Consider the following 22,138-nt stretch of genomic DNA (forward strand, 5'->3'; position numbering starts at 1 on the left):
CTGACTGTGACTGACTGAAATGTGATATTCTGTTTATTTGTAAGTTCAGGTTATCACATACAGCCATATCAGTACCACATGCTGCAACTGAAGGGAAAACAGTCAGCCTTTAATAACCACTAACCAGGCTGAACAATGTAGAAGCTGCACCCTGATGAGTCAACTACTGCACCTGTTGCTCAACAATTAATGAGACGCTTCTCACGCTTCTTCTTATATTAGTGCATTGTTTAAAGAGGTGATTTTCAGGTCAGTCAGATTAATACATCTCTTTCCCTACCTGAAGTGAATTAAGCACAAAAGATCTAAACCAGATGTAATTAACACATGTATTAAGTATATTCACTGATGCAATCATTCAATATTAACTAGTCTATAAAATGAGTCAAAAGTGTAAAAGTTCCTCAATGTTGTCATCAAATGTCTTAAAATTATAAAACCTCAGCTTTAGGAACTTGTTACTTATGAAACCTCGACGTGTACAGTAGAGTCAGGTGGCATCTCACCTGTTCAAAGAGCGTCATGGCGAACTTCTGGTGTGGGATGCAGTGTCTGGCTGTGCAGATGTCTTCTTTGGTCTCGTCTGAGATGTGGAAGTGAATCCTCATGAGGATGTTTTCCTGCAGGAACACAGAACAGAAATCACTGCGTTTACATGTACTTTATTAACCCGGTTCCACTCGTCGTTCTGCAGCTGATTTCTTAAGTGTCACAACAAACAAGAAACCTGGTTACTGTCATCAGAGAAACCTCATTTCCCAGGTAGATTTCTCTGTCATGTATAGGTGTGACTAGATTATAAGTGCAAGTGGAGTGTCAGGATGAAAGCAGACATTACACGGTGCAACACCTCCAGACAAAAGTAAAACAAACACAAAGCGGCGGTAGAAGTCTGAATAGGTTGGTTTCCACTACCGAACTTTTAATTCAATTCACAGAGCTCCATTTACAACTCTGCCTTTGAATGGTTCCATGATTACTGTTGGTGGAAAGTAACACAATCAAATAATAAATGCATATGTGTACTTGTACCTTTGCACTTAAAGTACATTTTACAGCATGCACACTTCAAAGTGTTCAAAGTGTCATTAGTACTTTAAGGAAAGAATGTGAAGTGACACTTTAAATATATTTAATAAGGATAAGGAAGCCCTGTGTGAGGTGCGTGTGTTGTCTTACAAAGCACTCGGCAGCGTCGTCCATGATGCCGAGCTGAAATCTCTGCTCGTCCTGGAAGGTTTTGGCGAGAGCGCTGCGAAGAGCGTCGGACGGTAAAACTCTCTCACTGCTGTACTGAAACTGAGCGAAGATACTCTGAATAATGAGAAGAAACAGACCGACATTAGGAACAAAAAGCTGGTCCAGGATCAGCTTTAGAAGCCAGTCACACTGATGCCCACCTTTAGTGCACAAAAAATACACGAGTCCTCCATACACTTATGAGTCGTTAGCTGTCGGAAACTACGCCGAAAGATGTCAAGGTGCCACAGAACCTGAGAGAGAAACAGGAAAAAAATCAGTAAAGTCGTTTCAGCACTGATTGAATGGATTCGGATGTAAACCTTAATTTCCATAAGCACATAAATATTTCCCTCCCAGGCTAACACACCAAAACAAAGATAATGTAAAGTCAAATAAAAAAAGCTACAACATTTCTGTCCAGTCAATCACATTTACCTGACAGCAGGAAATGAACCCAATTTACAGCCTTTCTATCCACAGATCAAAGTTATCAGCCAAATAAAAACCATCTTGGAAACTAACGCAAATGTTACATTTGTAAAATCTTAATCTAATGAATTAAGGAGAAAAAAACCTGAGTCCTGAGAGCCACTATTCCGCTGTGCTGACACGCTTGCTCCGTGCTGCTTCTCTGACTCCACTAAAGTGTGATGCATTTACATCAACACAGCTACTGGTCAACACTGACCTGAATCTACAACCAACCAATCACAAGTTCAGTGACCTGAGGACAAGCTGAAGTGATGGAGAACCAACGTCAAAAACAAAGTGAGAGGGTTGTGTGTATGTGTTTGCGTGTCAAACTGTGTCCATCACTCTCTCCATCTGGACCATCTGGATTCCTGACGAGAGATGGAGTGTGTCAAAGTGAGAGTGATGTTGGGAGATAAGTGTGTGTGTGTGTTTGCCAGAAGGAAAAGAGTTTAAGTTCTGTGTGTTTGTGTGATGAAGGGAAAAGAAAGAACATGTCATAGTGTGTACGTCTCTATGTGCATCTTTACTTTTTAGAGTTTCTGAAAGTCCTGAAACACAAAGTGACCACATGGAGATGGAAAAGTACTTAAATGAGACAGAAAATTATCACAAAGATACTAAAACAACCAGGAGAGACAAAGAGACAATAGAATCACAAAACAACCACAGTAAGATGCAGAATTAACTGAAAAAGGACAATAATCAGACCACAACAGATCAGACTGCACAGCCTGGAGGTATCTTCTGATTTAGACAGGTGAGAGAATGGTTTACCTACTCAGGTAATAAATTCAACAGAAACTAACAAGTGGACAAAGTTTTACAAAAATAAGTTTGAGGTTCCTGCAGCAGCATCTGTCTGCAACAGGATCAAAACATGTTCTAGATGCTTCAGGGAACCGAATTTAATGCATTTAAGACTCCACCCCCTTTGGAGAAAACTTTATTTACCCTCAAACTCTTGGAGCACATTTTACTGTTCAGCTTCAACAACATAAGAACCGTGACTGAGTCTGCACAAACACTGGCTTCGCTCTATCAACCAGAACAATCAGCCCTGTAGTGTGTCTATAAATAAAGATCAACCTGCAACTCTTCCCCAACATCAGCTTCTAATCTGAACTGAGAAACCAAGTGTGACCTTGAAACAGCCCTGAAGGTGTGAGAACCAGAAAACACAGAGAGAAGTGTTCTCACACACAGCGTGGGTTGTGAAGGCAGCCAGAGATTTCATAACAGCATCAGAAACAGAATCACAGGAACAAACGTTCAGTGTTCAAGCTGCAGACGATCAAGTCTTTAACAAATCTCAGAAACACGGAGTAAGAAGCAGTTTCAGAAATCGTCCGTCTTCTGACGCGTGCAGACACTGCTGCGAGGCAGAAATCCAGACAGGGAGGAATTACTTTATGGAGGGTTTTAAAAAGAACAGGGGTGGTGGTCTGGAGGTCCCAGACTCTGGACTGTAAATGCATGAAGAGTTGTTGTCCATGTTCAATATGTGGATCAGTAAAAGGGTCAAAATTTAATCTGTTTATTTTTAATAAATAATTATTCACGTCTAGTATTGAATCCAGAATCTAGCCACAGGGGTTGCAAGCCAGTTACTTCTGTGCCGGTCCCAAGCCCGGATAAATAGAGAGGGTTGTTAGAAAGGTGACAACTATTCTATAAGTTAATGACTGAGGTCACAGAGGGTGGTGGAGTTGTACTGCAGTGCCTTATATTATTAGGGATTTCTACTATTTTGGCCGCCCCACTTTGAGGGTGAAAAGCAGAATTCTTGGCAGAGTGATGGCAAACTGGAGTAGCTGTCTGAAAATGAATGACTGGAGTAAAAAATGACATGACCCACACACCAGGAGACAAAATACAGACAGATGGAAATAGGCTGAAGCTCTGATATCGACTATAATCTGAATCAAATGCTGAAAATGCTGCAGCATCCAGCATCAATTCTGAATCTACTTAATAAAAATGAATAAACCCTGGTTTCATGTGAAAGGTTTGTTATGTCTGTTAGAGTGATATTTAACTAACTAATATAAATCACGAAGGAAAAAGATGCTTAATAAAATGCATTTTTCTATAAAATGCTTCTCTCGTGTGTGTTGTACAGAGCCGTACTGTCGCGTCAGCACTTTGGGTGTGTTTGTTTTCTCCTTCCTGCACCCCCCCACCAGGTCCAATATGTTGCTTCGTCCTTTAGGAGCAAAGCAGGTAACAAACCTTCAGCAAAGGTTTGTGCTGGCTTTACACTTCCAACACCATAAACCTTTAATTTGTACCATTTGTGAATTATGGCTGGAAATAATTATTCCCTTCACCGGTTAATCTGTTGGTCTTCAGAGCTCTGGGACAGTGGGTGGTGTCACAACCGCAGAATTCATCACTCCAAATAAAAACAGTGCGTACTGACACGAAGAGCAGGACCAACACCTCACCTGTAATAAAAATATGTCCTAATGAAGGAGGAGTTGCGGTTCTCATAAACGTCTCATTTCATCTCTGAGGTGGTGTCTTTTTCTTTGCTGCCGCGACGCTGTGGTAAATTTTTCTTTAGTCATAGATTCGCTATAGTCATACTGTACTGTGATTGCACACGTCGTCTGTAAAAGGACACATTTTCAAATAAAAATATGTTACTGGTGCAGGATGGAACCAGCAAACCCTCCGTTCAACAACCAGGACAGTGATGAACTCTAATTACAATTAACACTGAGACGAAGAAGGTGCGCTTCCTTTTAGCCTTTGAGCACTGATGATGACTGGTGTCTGGGGTGGGAACATATTCCCTGGTCCCCTGTAGAGATCACATTTGCCCTCTCCTGTACCCAGCTTTCATGAATCACGCCTGCTGCGGCATGCCAGTATGAGATTATTAGCTTCTCCAAAACCTGGGATTCATGGCTAAAATATATCAACACAGTTGGTTTGGCCTTTGTGTGTCGTTAGTATGGGAGGCGGACGTGCACGAGCTGGTCCTGATTTGAAGGAATATGGACTAGTGAGGTTGGACACCAAGACGCCTGTGATTCTACTGAAGCAGTTTCAAGCTTCTGTGGGTTAGGGTTAGCTTAATCGAGGTCGATTTAGAAGCTTTAACTGAAGATTTCAGTCCGTCCCCCTAAGTGAACTGAAGATGTTTCTATGTATGAAACATAACTGTTGTATTTGAATCCTGGTTTATTGTTTTAATGTAACAGCAAATCTTCTTCCCATTCAGTTTATTTATTTGGCACCGATTATCTCTTTTGACCTTACAGATGGTGAAGAACCAGCAGAACCAGACTATCCTGTTTTCATCTTGTTACTCATAAAAACAGAAATCAGCTGTCAGCTGTGTGGGGACGTCTGATCTGTACTAACAAAACATTATAAACATTATAAACGCACTGAGATGATGGGAAGAAGAGCGTTGTTCAGTCAGAGCTGTGGGGTAAACACTGTGGATTTAAATACATTTTCTAAATATCTGATGGAGGCGTGTTCAGGTCCAGCTGCTCGTTGTAAAGGTTCTAATTTTTCTGCAGTCACCGGTTCCCTCGTTCCTTCATCTTGACCAGCAGGGAGGATTAGGAGGAAAGATGTGCAGGCCTCAGCTGCTCGTTACTGCAATGTTCTTTCTCTTCACTTTGTCTTTGCTCAACTCGGCAGCCTCCAGCTTTATAGTCCTCTTGATCACCATGGTTTGACATAAGGCCAAGTGACGAGTCAGGACGGACGGGCACGGGGCCGGAGGGGTCAGGTGGGTGATGTTTTACAGCTGGCTGGTGCAGAAGTCATGAGGAAGTGTGAATTTATGGTCCAATGAGCTCAAGTAAGGGTTCAAGTCCCACTGTGTTTAAACAGCACACTGTGAATCCCTATAAAATCCCACGGGGCTACAGGAAGGGAGACGGTTCCACAGCAGTCTATCATACCCGAATCATTTGGAAATGAGCAGATAATATTAGTACTGAGCTTTCACTACATATTGTCGGCTTGCATTCTGCTCCTCACGCAGTAAAAATCATCAAACGTGATGTTTTGCTGCTCAGTGGTCTTTACATTATCTGTAGGTGGACTGGTGGTTGGCCAACTGTTCGCCATTCAAATTATCAACAACACAGGTTCTGACTTTAACATGTTGGAAGAAACTTTTAAAGTTATCAGACAGTTGTTTATGCCACGAGATTCCTTTTGCGCTGTCAAAGAGGCAAGACAGATTGAATGACAAAAGGACTGATAACAGATTAATTTGGGGTATTTTACCAGATGGAAAATCTCATGTGTAGGTACAGATTAGCAAATCTGGTATTTTATCTTGAGCTACTTTTATGATATTAAAGTGTTTTACTGGAGAAGAACTGGGTATTTTCACTGATAACTCAAAGACCGTTCTGATTATTAGAACCAGCTAATGCTAAAGGCTCCTTAAACCCTGTGGTAACACTCAACTCTGGACTGAGGACCTGAAGATGAAGCCAGCGGAGGTCTGTAAAGCAGGAGGATGCACAAACATGAAAGTGTACTGAGGTGGAAAATTGGTTGAGTGCACCTTTACAGTTCACACTGTAAAAGGTTTTGTGATGACAGAAGACTATAAAACTGTGCGTGCAGTGACTGCTGACCTCTGTCTGTGTGTAATGTTCCAGGACCTCTGTGGCTGTAAGCTTTAGGTAAACAGTGTAATGAGTGTTCTCTTCAGCTCAATCTGTCATTTCAGCAGTCTCAACCGCCAGCTCCACCCCCCAGGTTAATGAGTCATCCTTCCTTTAAACGAACAACGCCAATAATTACTGCTCTCACTCACTCCATGCCTCGCACCGTCCCAGCTCTCATTGTCAAGGCTGGCAGAAGCCGACAATACACCTCCCCATCCCCTCTCTGAAAGCCTCATGAGTCATAAATAAGTAATATGCAGTCTGGGAGGTGTTACAGGCAGAGCATCATTACGGGATCACACAAATACAGAGCAGGTTGTCAAACTGGTTGTTATGTGCGAGTTGTGAGATGGGTGTTGGAGTCATCTGTCTGCCTGCTGTTTGCCAGAGTATTCAGTGACTGGCTCAGACACACTGTGGTGGAACTACAGGTTAAAGAGCTTTACGGGCTCTGATCTGAGTGTGCAGGCTTCTGTCAGCAACTACACTCTGTTCATTCACACACAGTGCACACAGAGCGCTGTGCAAAGGTTTTAGATCCTGCAAACATACAGAGTCATAGAGAAAGAAAGCCTGGGATCACACAGAGGCCGAGACAAACTTACAACAGTAGAGAGATGGAACAGCCCACCCGCCAAATATAGCTGGGTGATTACAGCCAAAATGATCAAGGTAGTTTTTATTTAACTAATTTCTCTCACTTGAAGGTGATGTCGTCAAAACCTACAACATATCCAGTTCTTATTAGTTTAACTCCAAACTTAATTGATATTATTGGCTTGCAGCTGGACAGACATCTCAAAGCATCTCCTGCCACTCGAGACAGGAAGCTAAACATTAAACTGACAAGATTTCTCAGTGAGTCTGGACACTATTGGCCGTTTCCTAGTTGTTCAAGTGAAGGTGAATCAGCAGGTACATTGGACACAACCTACTGGCCGACGTCAGTCCACTCAACCTGGGTAGGGGGTCAAAGGTCAGAGAGAAAGATGGCAAAGACAAGTGTGAGACAGAAGTAGAGTGTGTGTACCTGCAGGGCGCTGTTCAGGAAGCAGCTGTTCTGTCCCGGCTCGTTGCTCAGACCTTTACTGGGAGCGATGGACGTCTTGGAGCGAGGTGTCAAGATCCCCTGCATACCACCCCCACTCCCACCCCCAGCACTGCTGGTTCCACCGCTGCCTGACGCAAAGTAGTTCCTCTTCCACGACATTTTACCACGCTCTCTCCTTCCCCCTCTTCGTTCGTCTCTCGGCCTCGTCAACTTCCCGTCGTCTGTTCTCGCTTCGAAACACACAGAGCCATTTCCTCTGGCCGAGCAGAGGAGCAAAATAAAAATATGATGAAAACTCCCAACAGGATGGACAGAGATGGGAAAAAAAAAAATACTCTGATCCAAAATGTAAAATCAAATCAAAAGAACAAAACTAGGAACATCTTAATGTTTTTTCTTTACTTGAACTAATCTGCAGAATGTTCAAGAAAAAATATTAATTGTTTTGGCAGAAATCAAATAAGTTTTATGTAGTTAGATGAAACTTCGGAAGATTAGAAATCCACTGTGTCTCCTGAAGAAATCTGTTGATGAAAGTTCTGTATCCATGGATCCTTAAATTTGATTTTTCTGTGAATAACAGGCTTGTCAGGCACTTTAAAGAGCTCGTTCTTATAATTCATACACTGTATTATCAGTCTATGTCTGCATGTGCTGCAGCCACTGCAGGTGAGACCACCTTCCCCCTCTTTCACACACCAACACGCCCAGCCTCTCTGCAGGTCAGCCAGTAGGTCAGGTCACAGGTCAGAGGCCAAAAGGAGGCAGGTCAGCGCTGCAGCCACTCAGAACAGATCTGCAGAAGAAACAAAGGGTTGAAGTGAGGTGAGGTTGAATTCTTTCACAAAAAACTCAGACTTTCAAAAAATAAATAAACATATAAGCCAAGATATTTATTTGTTGTGCTCATGCCAGTAAGTAAAAAAACACATTGTTTTAATACCTTTAGTTAGCAGTGTAGTAACAGGCCCGGATCCCTTCAAACTAAGACACGATAGAGAAACTACAAGTCTCACAACCACTACAAAATATAAAATCAAAATATTGACCGCACAGAGAGGTTTTCCTCCATATTTGTGTTTAGATCCTGTTCGTTTGATAAATTCCCAAGATAATGTCTGTTCCCAGAGAAGTTGTCACATTAAACTCACTGTGTGACAAAACACTTTAATTTGGTCACTAATTAATTAAATTAACGATTATTTATTTTACCATTTTTCAAATGATGTTAAGCTGCAATCAAAACAAAATCAAATCATAGACATGGCTTGCTCTGTCAGACTTTTAATTTTAAAATCAGGACGAAATGTTGACCTTCCCTGACAGTAGCTTAACAACAAACAGCACTGATCTGGTCTTTTCTGTGCCCATGGCAGAGCTGTGGATGAAGAAATTATAAAACAAACATGCTGCTGAAAACCTGTGAACGTGAAGAGTTAGAAAGTGTGTTCAGTAACAGACAGCAGCAAACCAACGGTATGTGAAAACTCAACCGTAATAACTGCATTTAAGGTCTTTAAGACATTTACGTATAAGGCATCAGAGTTTGGAAAAAGAGAAGAAGAAGAAAAGCAGCCTGTGAAACTGCAGTAAGAGGCTTAAAACTAAATATACAAATAAAATAGTCATCAGTGCTATTTGGCCACCAGAGAGCGAAGCTGCTGCTGCCTTCACAGGTCAGATTCAAATCAGCAGTTGAATGTTAAGTGAGAAAATCAACATCAACCCTGTGAGGAACCTGCTGGTTAAAGTGTCTCTGTACTGAGGTAAGATGCTCCCCCACCAGAGCATCCCATCACGTCATTCGTATCAGGTGTATGTGCTTCAGAAAGTCTGCATGTGTGTGTTTGTGTGCTCAGTTTACTCCAAGCTGACAGACGATGAGTGACGCCAAGCAGCAGCAGCAGCAGCATCATCATCAGAGCTCACGTCCTAAATCATAATCAACCTGTCAGCTTTACATTGCAGCACATTTACGAGGAGTCGAGACAAAAGCTGACCTTTAAATCATGAAACCAAACTGCTACCCTCAAGAAGAGAGTCAGAATTAATCATTAATGGTTCTCTGCAAACCCTCAGAACGGAGTTTAAAGGCTTCACTAATGTTTTGTTCAAACTGGGATTTTGGCTCATTACAGCTCCACAGTACATAAATAAGAACGTTCATAAATGAACCAACAGACACGAGAGCCAGGCTGAGCACTTTCTGACACAGCTTCAAATGTTTGTTTGAGGGTTTGGTTTGGTTCAGGATCAGGTTTAGGTTGAAGGTTAAAGTTCAGGTTAGGATCAGGAGTGTCTCAAAGACAGAAGTACAGAGATGTTTATTATGGAGCCAACAACAGGGAGGTAAAGTGCAGGTCAGAGCAGAGGGAGGTGCCGAGGGATTAGTCTGATCAGACTGTCTGTCTGTACGGGATTAGTCTGTCTGTCTGTCTGTCTGTCTGTCTGTCGCTCCTTGACTAACCACAGCAGCTCAGCAGTTTACCTGAGGGTAACGGTGCATGGGTTTTCAGTTGGAGCTAAAAAGTTAAAAACAGCTGTGATCAGAAAGTAGTGATGGATTCTGAGACGTGGTTCCACTTGGCGTCATTATTATTATTATATAGGAATTATATAATAATAATAATAATAATAATAAAGGGATATTATTGTTCCTACATCTTTAGAATGACGTCAGAACGTGAGCATCACACAGCCCTGACATTAGCAAAACTGTCACCTGAGCTTAGCAAGATGAAATCACACCCAGCTGATGAAGAACACTGTACAACTGTCTACAGTACAAATGTGTGCACACAGCAAAAAAATAAAACATGCACATGCTTTTTCTCCCACAAATAAGCTGGTATCAACACTGAATGTGCACAGTTTTCTGGAAGATTTGATTTTAATTTTTTGTCTGATTTGACTATTCTACCATCACACAGCAGACAGGCGTCAGGGTTTTTTGTGGACCTGGTCTGTGAAAATCCTTGAGAGAATCTTAATGGAGATAAAAACGGTGCAGTGACATTTATGAGCCATGGAGAAGCCGCTTCCAGCTGCTATCACATCACAGCAGCGAGGAGGAAAAATCTCTCCTGAGTGATTGCAGCTTTTTATATCCGACAGAAACATCAGGGCACCGAGGTCAAATCAACACCAGTGAAACGTTAATTATGAGGGAAAGAAGTGGAAAATTAAGAACATGAGGCAGTTAGGGGCTCATGGAGCTGCTAGGATTAGAGAAATGGACCTCAGTAAAACCCTGGTGACATTCATTTAGCTTCTGTCCATTGGCTCCATGTAAAATCCAGAATTGAATTTAAAATTCTTCTCCTCACTTATAAATCCCTTAATAATCAGGCTCCATCTTATCTTAAAGACCTCATAGTTCCATATCTTCCAAGCAGAACTCTCCATTCTCAGACTGCAGGTTTACTTGTTTCCAAATGTAGAATGGGAGGCAGAGCCTTTAGCTATCAAGCCCCTCTCCTGTGGAACCAGCTCCCAGTTCAGGTTCTGGAGGCAGACACCCTCTCTACATTTAAGACTAGACTTAAAACTTTCCTTTTTTATAAAGCTTATAGTTAAAGATGGATCAGGTGACTCTGAACCATCTCTTAGTTCTGCTGATATAGCTTAGTCTGCTGGGGGAACATTACTGATAAACTGAGCTCCTCTCCTCTCTCCTTTCTCCTGTATCCATTCAAATTCTACCATTGCATGTCATTAACTTTGTGTCTTCTCTCTCCTGTAGTTGTGTTTCCTCCTCTCTGTCTCCCTCTCTCTGTACTTTTCTGCAGGTATCCTCGGCCTGGAGCTGTACATCTCCAGAATCCAGTTAAGTTCTTGCTGCTTGTTGTTGTCTTATTGCCTGCTGTTCTTTTCTCTCTTCTCTATCCACTCACCCCAACCGGTCGAGGCAGATGGCCGCCCACTATGAGCCTGATTCTGCTGGAGGTTTCTTCCTCTAAAGGGAGTTTTTCCTCTCCACTGTTGCCCAAAGTTTGCTCAAATGGGATTGTTGGGTTTTAAATTTTAAACACTCTAAAGTGCCTTGAGATAACTTCTGTTGTAAATTGGCGCCATACAAATAAAACTGAATTGATTTGAATTGAATTCAGACTGAATCAGTGGAGTGAGCGTAAAGCACATCTACTGTTTGTGCTGCGGGCCGCCCAGTGGTGTTTTTAAAGGGTCAGTTCACCATTATTTTCTCTGGGGAAACTGTCCCTACAGATACTGTTGTGTACATACAGTATAGATGCTGTCAATCGTTTGCAGAACAGGAGACTCCTGGAGACCAGGAATTACTGATAGACACGGTCGAAGGCAGTTCACTGATGTTCTGCACAGAAGTGGTGTCAAAGTGTTTTGCACTTTTATACCACAAAAAAATAAACATAGAAAAACAGGGACAACGTAACAGAGGCTGCTGCAGCCAGATCCACTGTGAGCACAGTTAGTGGTGACGTTGACGTGAAAACACCTGGGGACAGTTTAACCTGCACTGTCAGTCCAGGAAGTCCCAACACAAAACACATTATTCTGTTATTACTGTGGTTTTAATGGTTCTTTACTGCGTTTGTCAGTAAAAACACCCCAGGGGGGACTTTTGTGGGGGGCCTGTGCCATCCTTGCCATCCCTCTGTCCCGCCGTGCCTGTCTGATGAACATAACTAAAACAAACAGCTTCTTTATATTTGAAGTTTGGGGTTGTAAAGGTGATTAGGAATAAAGAAAACAGATTTGAACCTAGAACCCAGGTGACGTCAGTGCACCTGGATGACAGAGCAACCAATCAGAGTCAGAAGCAGTTCAGCTGGTTACAAGTCGTTTCCTCTGCTGGTGACGGAGGCTGTTTTGGTGCAAACTGGTTATATAACAAAATGCTGCAGAGGCCACATGGACACACACACGGCCACACACACACACACACAGTGCGATAATCATTTTTAATTCTCCAGGCTGGCTTAGTGCCGGCTGTATGGCCAACAGGAGAGCTGCCAGGAGACTGGCTGCTACTGGGTATACTGGGAAGAATGGGAGGCTGGGATGAAGCCACACACACAGACACACAGGCACACACACAGGCACACACACAGACACACACACAGACACACACACAGACACACACACAGACCTGTCCTTTCACCTTGTGCACTAGGACATGACTATGGGCAATCTCACCATTTGCTGATGTTTAACAAAACATCACCTGATCCTACGTTTCCCATAATGCAGCAGAAGAACATCCTTCATTAAGATGCCCTCGTTCTTTAAAAGCTACACCTCTGGTATGAGTTGAAATAACCAGACAGGCCTCCTGTTAATTAACACATACTGGATACAAAGACAAGTAACTCATGGTTCCCTGAAGCTGCTGAACTCCAGATTAATTTTAAGCTCTTGCTGCCATGGAGGAAATAAACCTGAGAAATGCTGAGAGTCAGTGTCCAACATGTGTGAGTGATAAACAGATTAAAGCTGCACTTGAAAACACACCTGGATAAGCTACACAAACATGGGATTTATGTCTTACGTCAGTCAAGGAAAAGTCTTCAGTCCTCAGACCAACAGCATCTGTGGGAAACTTTACCAGCAGCACCAGTGGATTACAGACTTTCTGACAGATGTCAAACCGATGTCACAGGGAGGAAACACTGGTCAGTGTTCTTATTTACATACAACTTTTTAAAAAGCTGTGACGCTCATATACAGATACCGACTCATTCAACCAACAGGGCTATCGATATGAAACTGCCAGCTAGTCGACGTATGTCGTCATCGTAGGGCTTTTTCAAGCATCCCTCTCCAGACGGGAGCCAAACGTCCAGTTGTAAGCGTCTCAGCTGCTCTCTGTTTCCTGCACACATGAAGGACACAAAATAATCCCACAGCTCTTCTAGACCGACTCCAAATAGGAGTGAATTCTGAACCCTCTGGTCTGTGAAGCTCAGAAAAACATGGACACCTCCAGCTCCTGGTCTCACATTTGGCCGTTAAACCGTGTGAAAAAATGTGATCAATTGATGAACTAGTTTGAACTGAGGTCATCTGCAGGACATCTGTGTTTTTCCATCATATCACAATCAATATGTCTAAAAATGAAACCTGTGAGACAGACAACACTCTGCAACACAATGAGCACCACTGTTCCCTTTTTTTCATGATTCTCCACAGGAAAAAAGCTTTAAATAAAAAAGGTTTCAACTTCATTTCTTAAAATTAAAATAAATCTCAGCTTTTCTACAAAACTCTGGAGAGAACCACCAAGACACAGATTTCCTTCAAATGCTTTCTGGGCACAGGAGCTGAAGCTGCTCCTGCTGGTGACCTCGTTGGCAGTCAGCGTGGGGGAAGATTTGGGGCCTAATGACTAAAAAGGAGAGCTCATGAATATCCAGCCGTCCTTCAGCGCTGCAACAGCACCAAAATAACTCTGAATTTTGGGAATGTGGAGCACTTCAATCACTTAATTCCTCCCAGTCAAAGGAGGAATTAGCTTTTAGCCGTCTCCCTCTGAGACTCCCAGACAAGTCCACGTCTCCCCGGTTATGGACAGCAGCAGAGGAGAAAACGTTCTCCTTAGATCCTCATGCTGAACTGCTGACTCAAATTATGACTTAACATTAAATAATCTGCAGATTTGATTCTCAGTTAATCATTTGGTCTAGAACATGTTGGAAAATAGCAGAGATGTCATCACAACGTTCTGAAGTTCTGATTTGTAATAAAGGATTTTTCTGACTCGTTAAATAATATTTGTAATTCTATTTCACCTGACCTGGAAAATCTAGCTTTTTTTGTCGTTCTCCAAAACATCCACAAACATTTTCCAGTTTTGCAAAAACTTAAATGCCCCTCAGTTGTTTCCCCATCCTCACGCCCCCTGTTGTCACTGTATTGTTCTAATTTTCACTCCCACATTCCAGCAGCAGTAGCAGCTTCCATCAAAGGAGAGAACAAACAGTAAATCATCCAGACTGGGAGGAGCACCTCCTCCTCCTCCTCTTCTTCTTTCAGCACATTATTTTCCCATGAATACTGCTGAATAATTAAAGCTCCGTGGTTGCATTCACAGCTTCTCAACATGCTGCAAAACTTTCAGCAGAACTGTGCAGGAAGAGGATGCATCACTCTGAGGGAGATTCATGAGATTCATTCATTTGAAATGAGAAGTCCGGCTCCAGCTTCAGGAGCTGCAGGTTGTTGTTAAACTCCATCTCAGCTGATGATTCATGTTGAAACGCCTCAACTAACAATCCTTAATCCGCCTCTTCACCACGGGAGACCTGAGTCTGGACACAGGAATGTCTGAAGGATGTTTGTGGGAAATGAGCTCAACAAGTCATTTCATCAGTCACACTGTAGTCTTAACATCTGCATCAAAAACACAGCATTTTCCAATTTACCTCTAATCAAATTAGTTAAATAAAGGCAGAATCCGTCAGATTTTGGCTCTTAAAACGTTCTGCCACACCAAATTCCGTTGACAAACTTTAAACTTTAAAATGGCTTTGCTTACAAGACAATCTATTCTTGACACAGACTATTGATCCATAACTTACAGTAATCCAGAGGAAGAAGTCTTCCCATCGGCACACATTCAGCCCACAGCACAGGCCTTATTTCAAACTAAATGCGTCACTTTTCAAACCGGTGAGCCCGCTGTTCCTCCAGTTTCAGAAACCAGGAGAACCGCAGCAGAACCAACATGAAGTCTGATCACCAGGAGAACCGCAGCAGAACCAACATGAAGTCTGATCACCAGGAGAACCGCAGCAGCACCAACATGAAGTCTGATCACCAGGAGAACCGCAGCAGAACCAACATGAAGTCTGATCACCAGGAGAACCGCAGCAGAACCAACATGAAGTCTGATCACCAGGAGAACCGCAGCAGAACCAACATGAAGTCTGATCACCAGGAGAACCGCAGCAGAACCAACATGCCTGATGAACCGCAGCCCTCGGGTCTCATCCCCTCAACACACCAAGAGTTAACACACGAGCAGCGCAGCGATAAAACGGCCGTTTTTTGAACGGAGTCCGGCGCAGAGGCACCGGAGCCACATTACATCACTTCCAGCAAACTTCACGGAGAACAATGAGGCGAAGCGGCGTCACCGACGTCTTTAACCCGACTACTGTGCTTCCAGCGCGGCCACAACCACAAAACACAGCGGACACGCTGGTGCGTCGTTTACCGTGAACGGTTACCGGGACCAGCGGCGGAGGACGAGCGTTAGCTAGCGCCGGTGAACGAGAGTTAACGGCTGCTACGTTCAAACCCCGATTCGGAGCGAAGACGCAGACAGAAAAGCAGCAACATGGCCGCTGAAGAAGCTCACCTGGGGCCGGGGACCGGAGACCGGGGGCCGGGGACGAGCGGTAAACCCTGCGGGAACCGGAGCCACTTTGTCCGGACACCGGAGAACCGGAGGAGCGGTCTGTTGTGTTTAAAACGGTAGGACGGAGGGGGCGGGGCTACTACCTGCAGCACTGGGGGCGCGTGCGCCGGTGTGACCATGTGAGGGGGCATGTGCGCCTGTGCGCGTGCACGTGCGAAGCGTGAAACTGAAGCAGAAACAAGTTAAAAGTGATAAAAAGACAAGTTGAGAGTTTTATAGGACACGATCAGGTAAAGTCCACCTACAGAAACAACAGGTAACACAAGAGGTAAAAAAGAAAAACACACACACACACAACCAGGGGGGAAATAACCAAAGGTAACAGGAGGTTAAAGGTCAAGAAGATGACGTGACTAACATGTAGCTAAGACAAGAAACCACGTTCAAATGAGAATAAAGACAAGAAACGACGTTCAAATGAGAATAAAGACAAGAAACGACGTTCAAATGAGAATAAAGACAAGAAACGACAAGAAACGACGTTCAAATGAGAATAAAGACAAGAAACGACGTTCAAATGAGAATAAAGACAAGAAACGACAAGAAACGACGTTCAAATGAGAATAAAGACAAGAAAAGACAAGAAACCACGTTCAAATGAGAATAAAGACAAGAAACCACGTTCAAATGAGAATAAAGACAAGAAACGACGTTCAAATGAGAATAAAGACAAGAAACGACAAGAAACGACGTTCAAATGAGAATAAAGACAAGAAAAGACAAGAAACCACGTTCAAATGAGAATAAAGACAAGAAACGACGTTCAAATGAGAATAAAGACAAGAACAACGTTCAAATGAGAATAAAGACAAGAAACGACGTTCAAATGAGAATAAAGACAAGAAACGACGTTCAAATGAGAATAAAGACAAGAAACGACAAGAAACGACATTCAAATGAGAATAAAGACAAGAACAACGTTCAAATGAGAATAAAGACAAGAAACGACGTTCAAATGAGAATAAAGACAAGAAACGACGTTCAAATGAGAATAAAGACAAGAAACGACGTTCAAATGAGAATAAAGACAAGAAACGACGAGAAACGACGTTCAAATGAGAATAAAGACAAGAAACCGCGTTCAAATGAGAATAAAGACAAGAAACCGCATTCAAATGAGAATAAAGACAAGAAACGACAAGAAACAACGTTCAAATGAGAATAAAGACAAGAAACGACGTTCAAATGAGAATAAAGACAAGAAACGACGTTCAAATGAGAATAAAGACAAGAAAAGACGTTCAAATGAGAATAAAGACAAGAAAAGACAAGAAACGACTTTCAAATGAGAATAAAGAGAAGAACAATGTTCAAATGAGAATAAAGACAAGAAAAGACGTTCAAATGAGAATTAAGACAAGAAACGACAAGAAACGACGTTCAAATGAGAATAAAGACAAGAAAAGACGTTCAAATGAGAATAAAGACAAGAAACAACGTTCAAATGAGAATAAAGATAAGAAAAGACAAGAAAAGACGTTCAAATGAGAATAAAGACAAGAACAACGTTCAAATGAGAATAAAGACAAGAAAAGACGTTCAAATGAGAATAAAGACAAGAAACGACAAGAAACAACGTTCAAATGAGAATAAAGACAAGAAACGACAAGAAACGAGACCTAATAGAGATGACAAATAACCATAAACAGCACGTCACATCCTGGAATGTAGAAAAAAATCAACAGAGATGAAAACTAGCAAATAGAGAAGAAAAATGAAAAAGAAAAGGACAGTTATATAATTAAAGTCCAGTTAAATTGAACGCCTGATGTTTCACTAACAGTAGAGAGTCACCGTTACAGTGGACTGTTCATTATCTGCAGCTCCTCTGATGATAGATTGGAGACATTTCAGTAATGTAAGAAGACGTGCATGTGTGTACATTAAGAAACAGGTCTTGTTTTGTTCAGTACAATCATCATTTATCAGTTCTTTTCTTCACATCATCACATTTTAATTAAGAAATTTAAATATCATTCAATTGTTCTACTCATCAGAAAATCACTAAATAATCAGTTGACTCTGGTGCTGAGAGTAAAGACATCAGGAGCCAAATCTGTAAAAAAAGCAGAGTGTGTGTGCTGCGTATCGATCAGGTCGGACTCGTCAGGGTCGATACGCTGCAGAGGACTCAGCGTCCATAACCAACACGTTCATTATAATAAACTGTTTAATTATTCATCAACAGGCTGCACTGATCAATAGTATTAACACTACAGCAAACATCTGAATACTTTGATTACTACTGTATTTACATGTAGGACAGGGAGATGTGCACAAAATGACTAAAAGAGATCAAAAGTGACCAAACAGAAACGCAACAAGTGAAAATGACCACAAAGAGCTGAAAATGGCTGATAAGAGACATAACAACCACAATTCAAATGTCTTGACAGATAAGGAAATGTTGGATGCACTGAAACACGTCCCAACAGCTGGACTCAGATCCAGACTGAACTACAGTTGACATATTGAGTACCGTAAGAAACTGGATTTATTTAATCCACAGGTGATTTTCAGAGCGATCTGAGAATTTATCAGATAGATCGTCTGCAGAGAAACAGACTCAGTAACACAGCTCAGGATTACTTCAGGGGCCCAGCAGCGACAGGACCGGAAGCCGAATGTTTGTATTTGAGCTCTGTTCAGACAGAAACCGATCCAAAAGATGAAGCTGCTTGTGTGAGACGTTCGTAGTAAATGTACCAACGCCGCCTGAGGTCTGGAACCAGGTGCTGGTTCTTTCCCTGATGTTCTGCAGGCTTCAGCTCCGGCTTCACCTTTGAACCGTTCTCCTTCAGCAGGTGAAATGCAGCTCAGATAGATTCAGGAGACTCGATCAGGTAGAGAGAAAGACCAGGTTCTGGAGCCTCCTAAGTGAAAGTCTTTATGTGTCTTATTTACCGGTTCTGCTGTGAACACAGACTCGTTGATCTGACCCTGATCCACAAACGGTCGGCTGTGCTCCTCCCTCTGCTCCTGCTGGAGGGGCTCGCAGTCGCAGGTGGTTAAAGGAAATTCTTGATGTTTAATGAAAAAACAGAAAAGACGAGAAGCACTGTGTCTCGTGTGGAGCTGGAGCTGAACTCCCAGTTTGGGTGGAGAACCACAGCTCAGCCCTCAAACATTCCTGGAAACTCCTCAGCTGGTTTCTATTTAACTGGTTTGTGAACAGCGTCAGACAGGACTGAACTGGGCTGAACAGGACCAGTTAAAGCCAGTTATTATCACTTCCACGCACGTTTCCTGTTGATTGCACCTTCTGTTTGCTGCTCCGTACAGTTCCCTGCTTTCTGCTGCCTGTTTCACCACTTTCAGACTCTTTCAGCAGCTTTTATTTGTCCTATTCTCCAAATTAAATGACATTATCCAAATACTTAATTCTGGATTTTTTCTTAGATTTAATAGAAGATACTTCTCCATGGTGACAGACTAGTGTCTGTTTGCTGTATTTCTATATTATTGACAATCGTTTCTGTCTGATAAGGATTTACACAGAATCTCTGGAGATGTAAATATCTTGTACCATATGCAGATTTTCAGCATGAGTCTCAGACTGAGCTGCTAGTTTTTACGTCCACCTTTTACACTGAGACTTATGTCGGGAGAAACTTCCCTACTTCAACAGGTGAATGAAGTCGTGTTTGTGCCCACGTTTCCTGTGTGTCCTCACTTGTAGCTCTGTTTTCTGCTCCACCACTTCCACTCCACAGGTTACAGTGTCTGTTTGTACTGAATCCCAGAGACTGGGGGGAAGTCTCATTCAGGTGATCCATTTTTTATTTCAGTCTTATCTATTTTTATTCTTTCCAGTGTTTTTGAACTTTCACACGTGAAACGTTTATTTTTTCATATGAGACCTTTGTGAAATCTTTTTTTTTTTTTTTGTAAGGCTCATTTTCATGTAGAACAGCACCGTGGCTAATACAGAAAGATTCTGCCTAAGATATCGATGTGTTTTCACCCAATTTAAAAATGAAAAACCAACCTAATAATCATTCTGCCACAGACTATGTTAAAACTGATTTTTTGTGAGGTGATGAACTCGGGAACTTCGAGCTCCCAGATGTTTGTGATATTCCTGAATTACAAACCTGTTAAAAAACCAACTATGAAGCCAATGTGTGTTTTTATTTTTAACATTAGCATTAGCCATTCTGTATGATGAATACTTTTACATCTGGTACTTTAAGTACACTCCCCTCCAAAAGTATTGGAACACTGAGGCCAGCTCCTTTATTTTTGCTGTAGACTGAAAACATTGAACATGAGATTAAAGTTCAGCATTTCAGATTTGATTTCTAAGTGGTCACATCTTGATCCGATACACAACTTAGAAGACAGCGCTTGAACCCACCCTAGTTGCTCAGCTGTGTCCCATTCCACTAATTATTCAAACAATAATGCTCAGTTTCGGATTTGGGTTTTGCCTGTTCCGACTGTATAGTTCAGAGATGTAACCAAAAAAAACACAGAGCTGTTCTATGCTAGGGACAAACGCAAGACTTGAAACGAAACACAAGACTCGATTCAAGGCAAGAGGTACGGCTGGAGAGCAGTATGAAGACTGACCAGCTGGCAAGGGCCTGATGACTGAGGGGGGGCACAGGTGAATCTAATAACAGAGACTGTGTGAAGCTGGACACTAGAGACAGGAGGGAGACATGAAACAGAGCCAGGATCATGACAAATACAGTGATAGAAGTCTAAAGTTTGGAGAAAGAAAGAAGCTGATCTGTGAAACACAGTGGAGGTAATGTCATGGTTTGGGCTGCACTGATGATGTCACACATGATGTCAGCAACCAAAGGAAGTCAGACGGCTACAGAAACATTTAAAAAAGGATTCAACCAAACTGACTCGGAGGTCGTTCATCATGCAGCAAGATAATGACCCAAACACAAAGGAGTTTATCAGGGATAAGAAGTGGTTTCAGACTGGACGAGTCCGTCTCCAGACCTAAACCCTGCTTTACCTGCTAAAGAAGAGACTGAAGGGAGTAACCACCCAAAACAAACTACTGAAAGAGAAATTTAAAATTAAATCTATTAAAACTAAATTTAAAATCTGCTGATGTCAAAAACAAATGTTTTCAGTCTACAGCAAAAATAAAGGTGCTGTTCTCAGTGTTCCAACACTTTTGGAGGGGACTGTATATTCTGAGCATTTCTAATGAGTTTACATTTATGTTGTATCTCAGAAAGTAACTTGCTGTGTTTGTGTTCTTATACCACCTCTGGAACATTTAATTCAATCTACATTTGTGCGTTTGACAACATGACAAAGAGCAGTGTGTAGTAAACACGACGCTAGATTTCCAGAGTACGATCTGGAATTAAAGCATTGGGAAGTAAAGGTGAAGTCAGCTTCACGTAGCAGAGGAAACACGTCTGCCTGTACAGACGACACGCAGCACAAGTCTACAAGTTCTAATACTTACATACACGAGTTTTACAGCATGTTCGGACTGATGGTTGATCCTCACGGACACAGAATCTACCTGTCAGCATGACGGGAAAACAACATCAACACAGCATTTAGGTCCAACTATAAAGTCAGATGATCACAGGTTAAAGCCGGCAGCTCTCCCAGTGGAGCGCGACCTTTTGGACGAGCTCCCAGCAGTGGAAAATGACCGGCCTGTTTTTAACCCCCTGGTGAGAAGTTCCACCACAGTGTGACAGAAGCAGCAGAGCTGATGAGATGACGCTCATCGCTGTGGGTGTGTGTGGAGGTTCATGCTGGGGGGCAGGTTTAGGTAAACAGACAGTTATCTGCTAAAGTCAACAGAAACTGGTTTTCATGGAAGGGGTCAGAACCTCGATCCACACTCCACTCTCGACACAGCTACACCTGAGAACATCTGAGTGTGTCACCACGTCATTAGGATTAATCCTCTGAGGACCATAAACGTCCACATTAAATCCAAACAACTGAGCTTTAAACTCCAACCAGCTGATCCGTGTCTCCGGGTTGTTTCTCCCGTATGTCTGACATTTAAATCTCTCTCCTTCCTGCTCTCACCACTGACAGGAACTGTTAGAAGAGTATGACGTCCCTCACAAACAGAATCTTTTAAAATTGTATTTTATCCTAAAAAACGAGTTGTGCATCAGTTCACAATGAACGGCACGAATCACATCAACAGGGTCTGAGCTTGTACCAAAACAGTCACTGAACGTCCACAGAGACGCTGATCGCTGCAAAGATACGTGAGCTGATAGTGGGACTTATATGTTGACTGTGTCTTTAAAAACTACTACACCCACTAGAATAACTAGGAAACTTAGAGTGATTGTAACTATAAATATTCTGTATAACTCATCT

General features: G+C 42.3%; 1 protein-coding gene across 3 annotated transcripts in view; it reads right to left on the reverse strand.

Moving 5' to 3' along the window:
• Positions 1-21,347, reverse strand: part of LOC113158544 (inactive ubiquitin carboxyl-terminal hydrolase 54-like) — a 38,502-nt gene extending 17,155 nt beyond the window's left edge. For 2 of the 3 annotated variants that reach the window (XM_026354517.1, XM_026354514.1), the window contains exons 1-5: positions 15,752-15,871; positions 7,393-8,209; positions 1,401-1,493; positions 1,180-1,314; positions 507-620 (exon numbers count right to left, since the gene is read on the reverse strand). In XM_026354517.1, coding sequence (XP_026210302.1) covers positions 507-620; positions 1,180-1,314; positions 1,401-1,493; positions 7,393-7,572 — 522 coding nt within the window. In that variant the 5' untranslated portion in view covers positions 7,573-8,209; positions 15,752-15,871. Of the gene's footprint in view, positions 1-506; positions 621-1,179; positions 1,315-1,400; positions 1,494-7,392; positions 8,210-15,751; positions 15,872-21,251 lie in introns of those variants that run through there. The other variant, XM_026354515.1, reaches the window with a different exon arrangement.
• Between the last annotated feature and the right edge of the window lie 791 nt (positions 21,348-22,138).

Source organism: Anabas testudineus, chromosome 15 (genome assembly GCF_900324465.2).
Source record: "Anabas testudineus chromosome 15, fAnaTes1.2, whole genome shotgun sequence".
In the NCBI taxonomy this organism is placed as follows: Eukaryota; Metazoa; Chordata; class Actinopteri; order Anabantiformes; family Anabantidae; genus Anabas; species Anabas testudineus.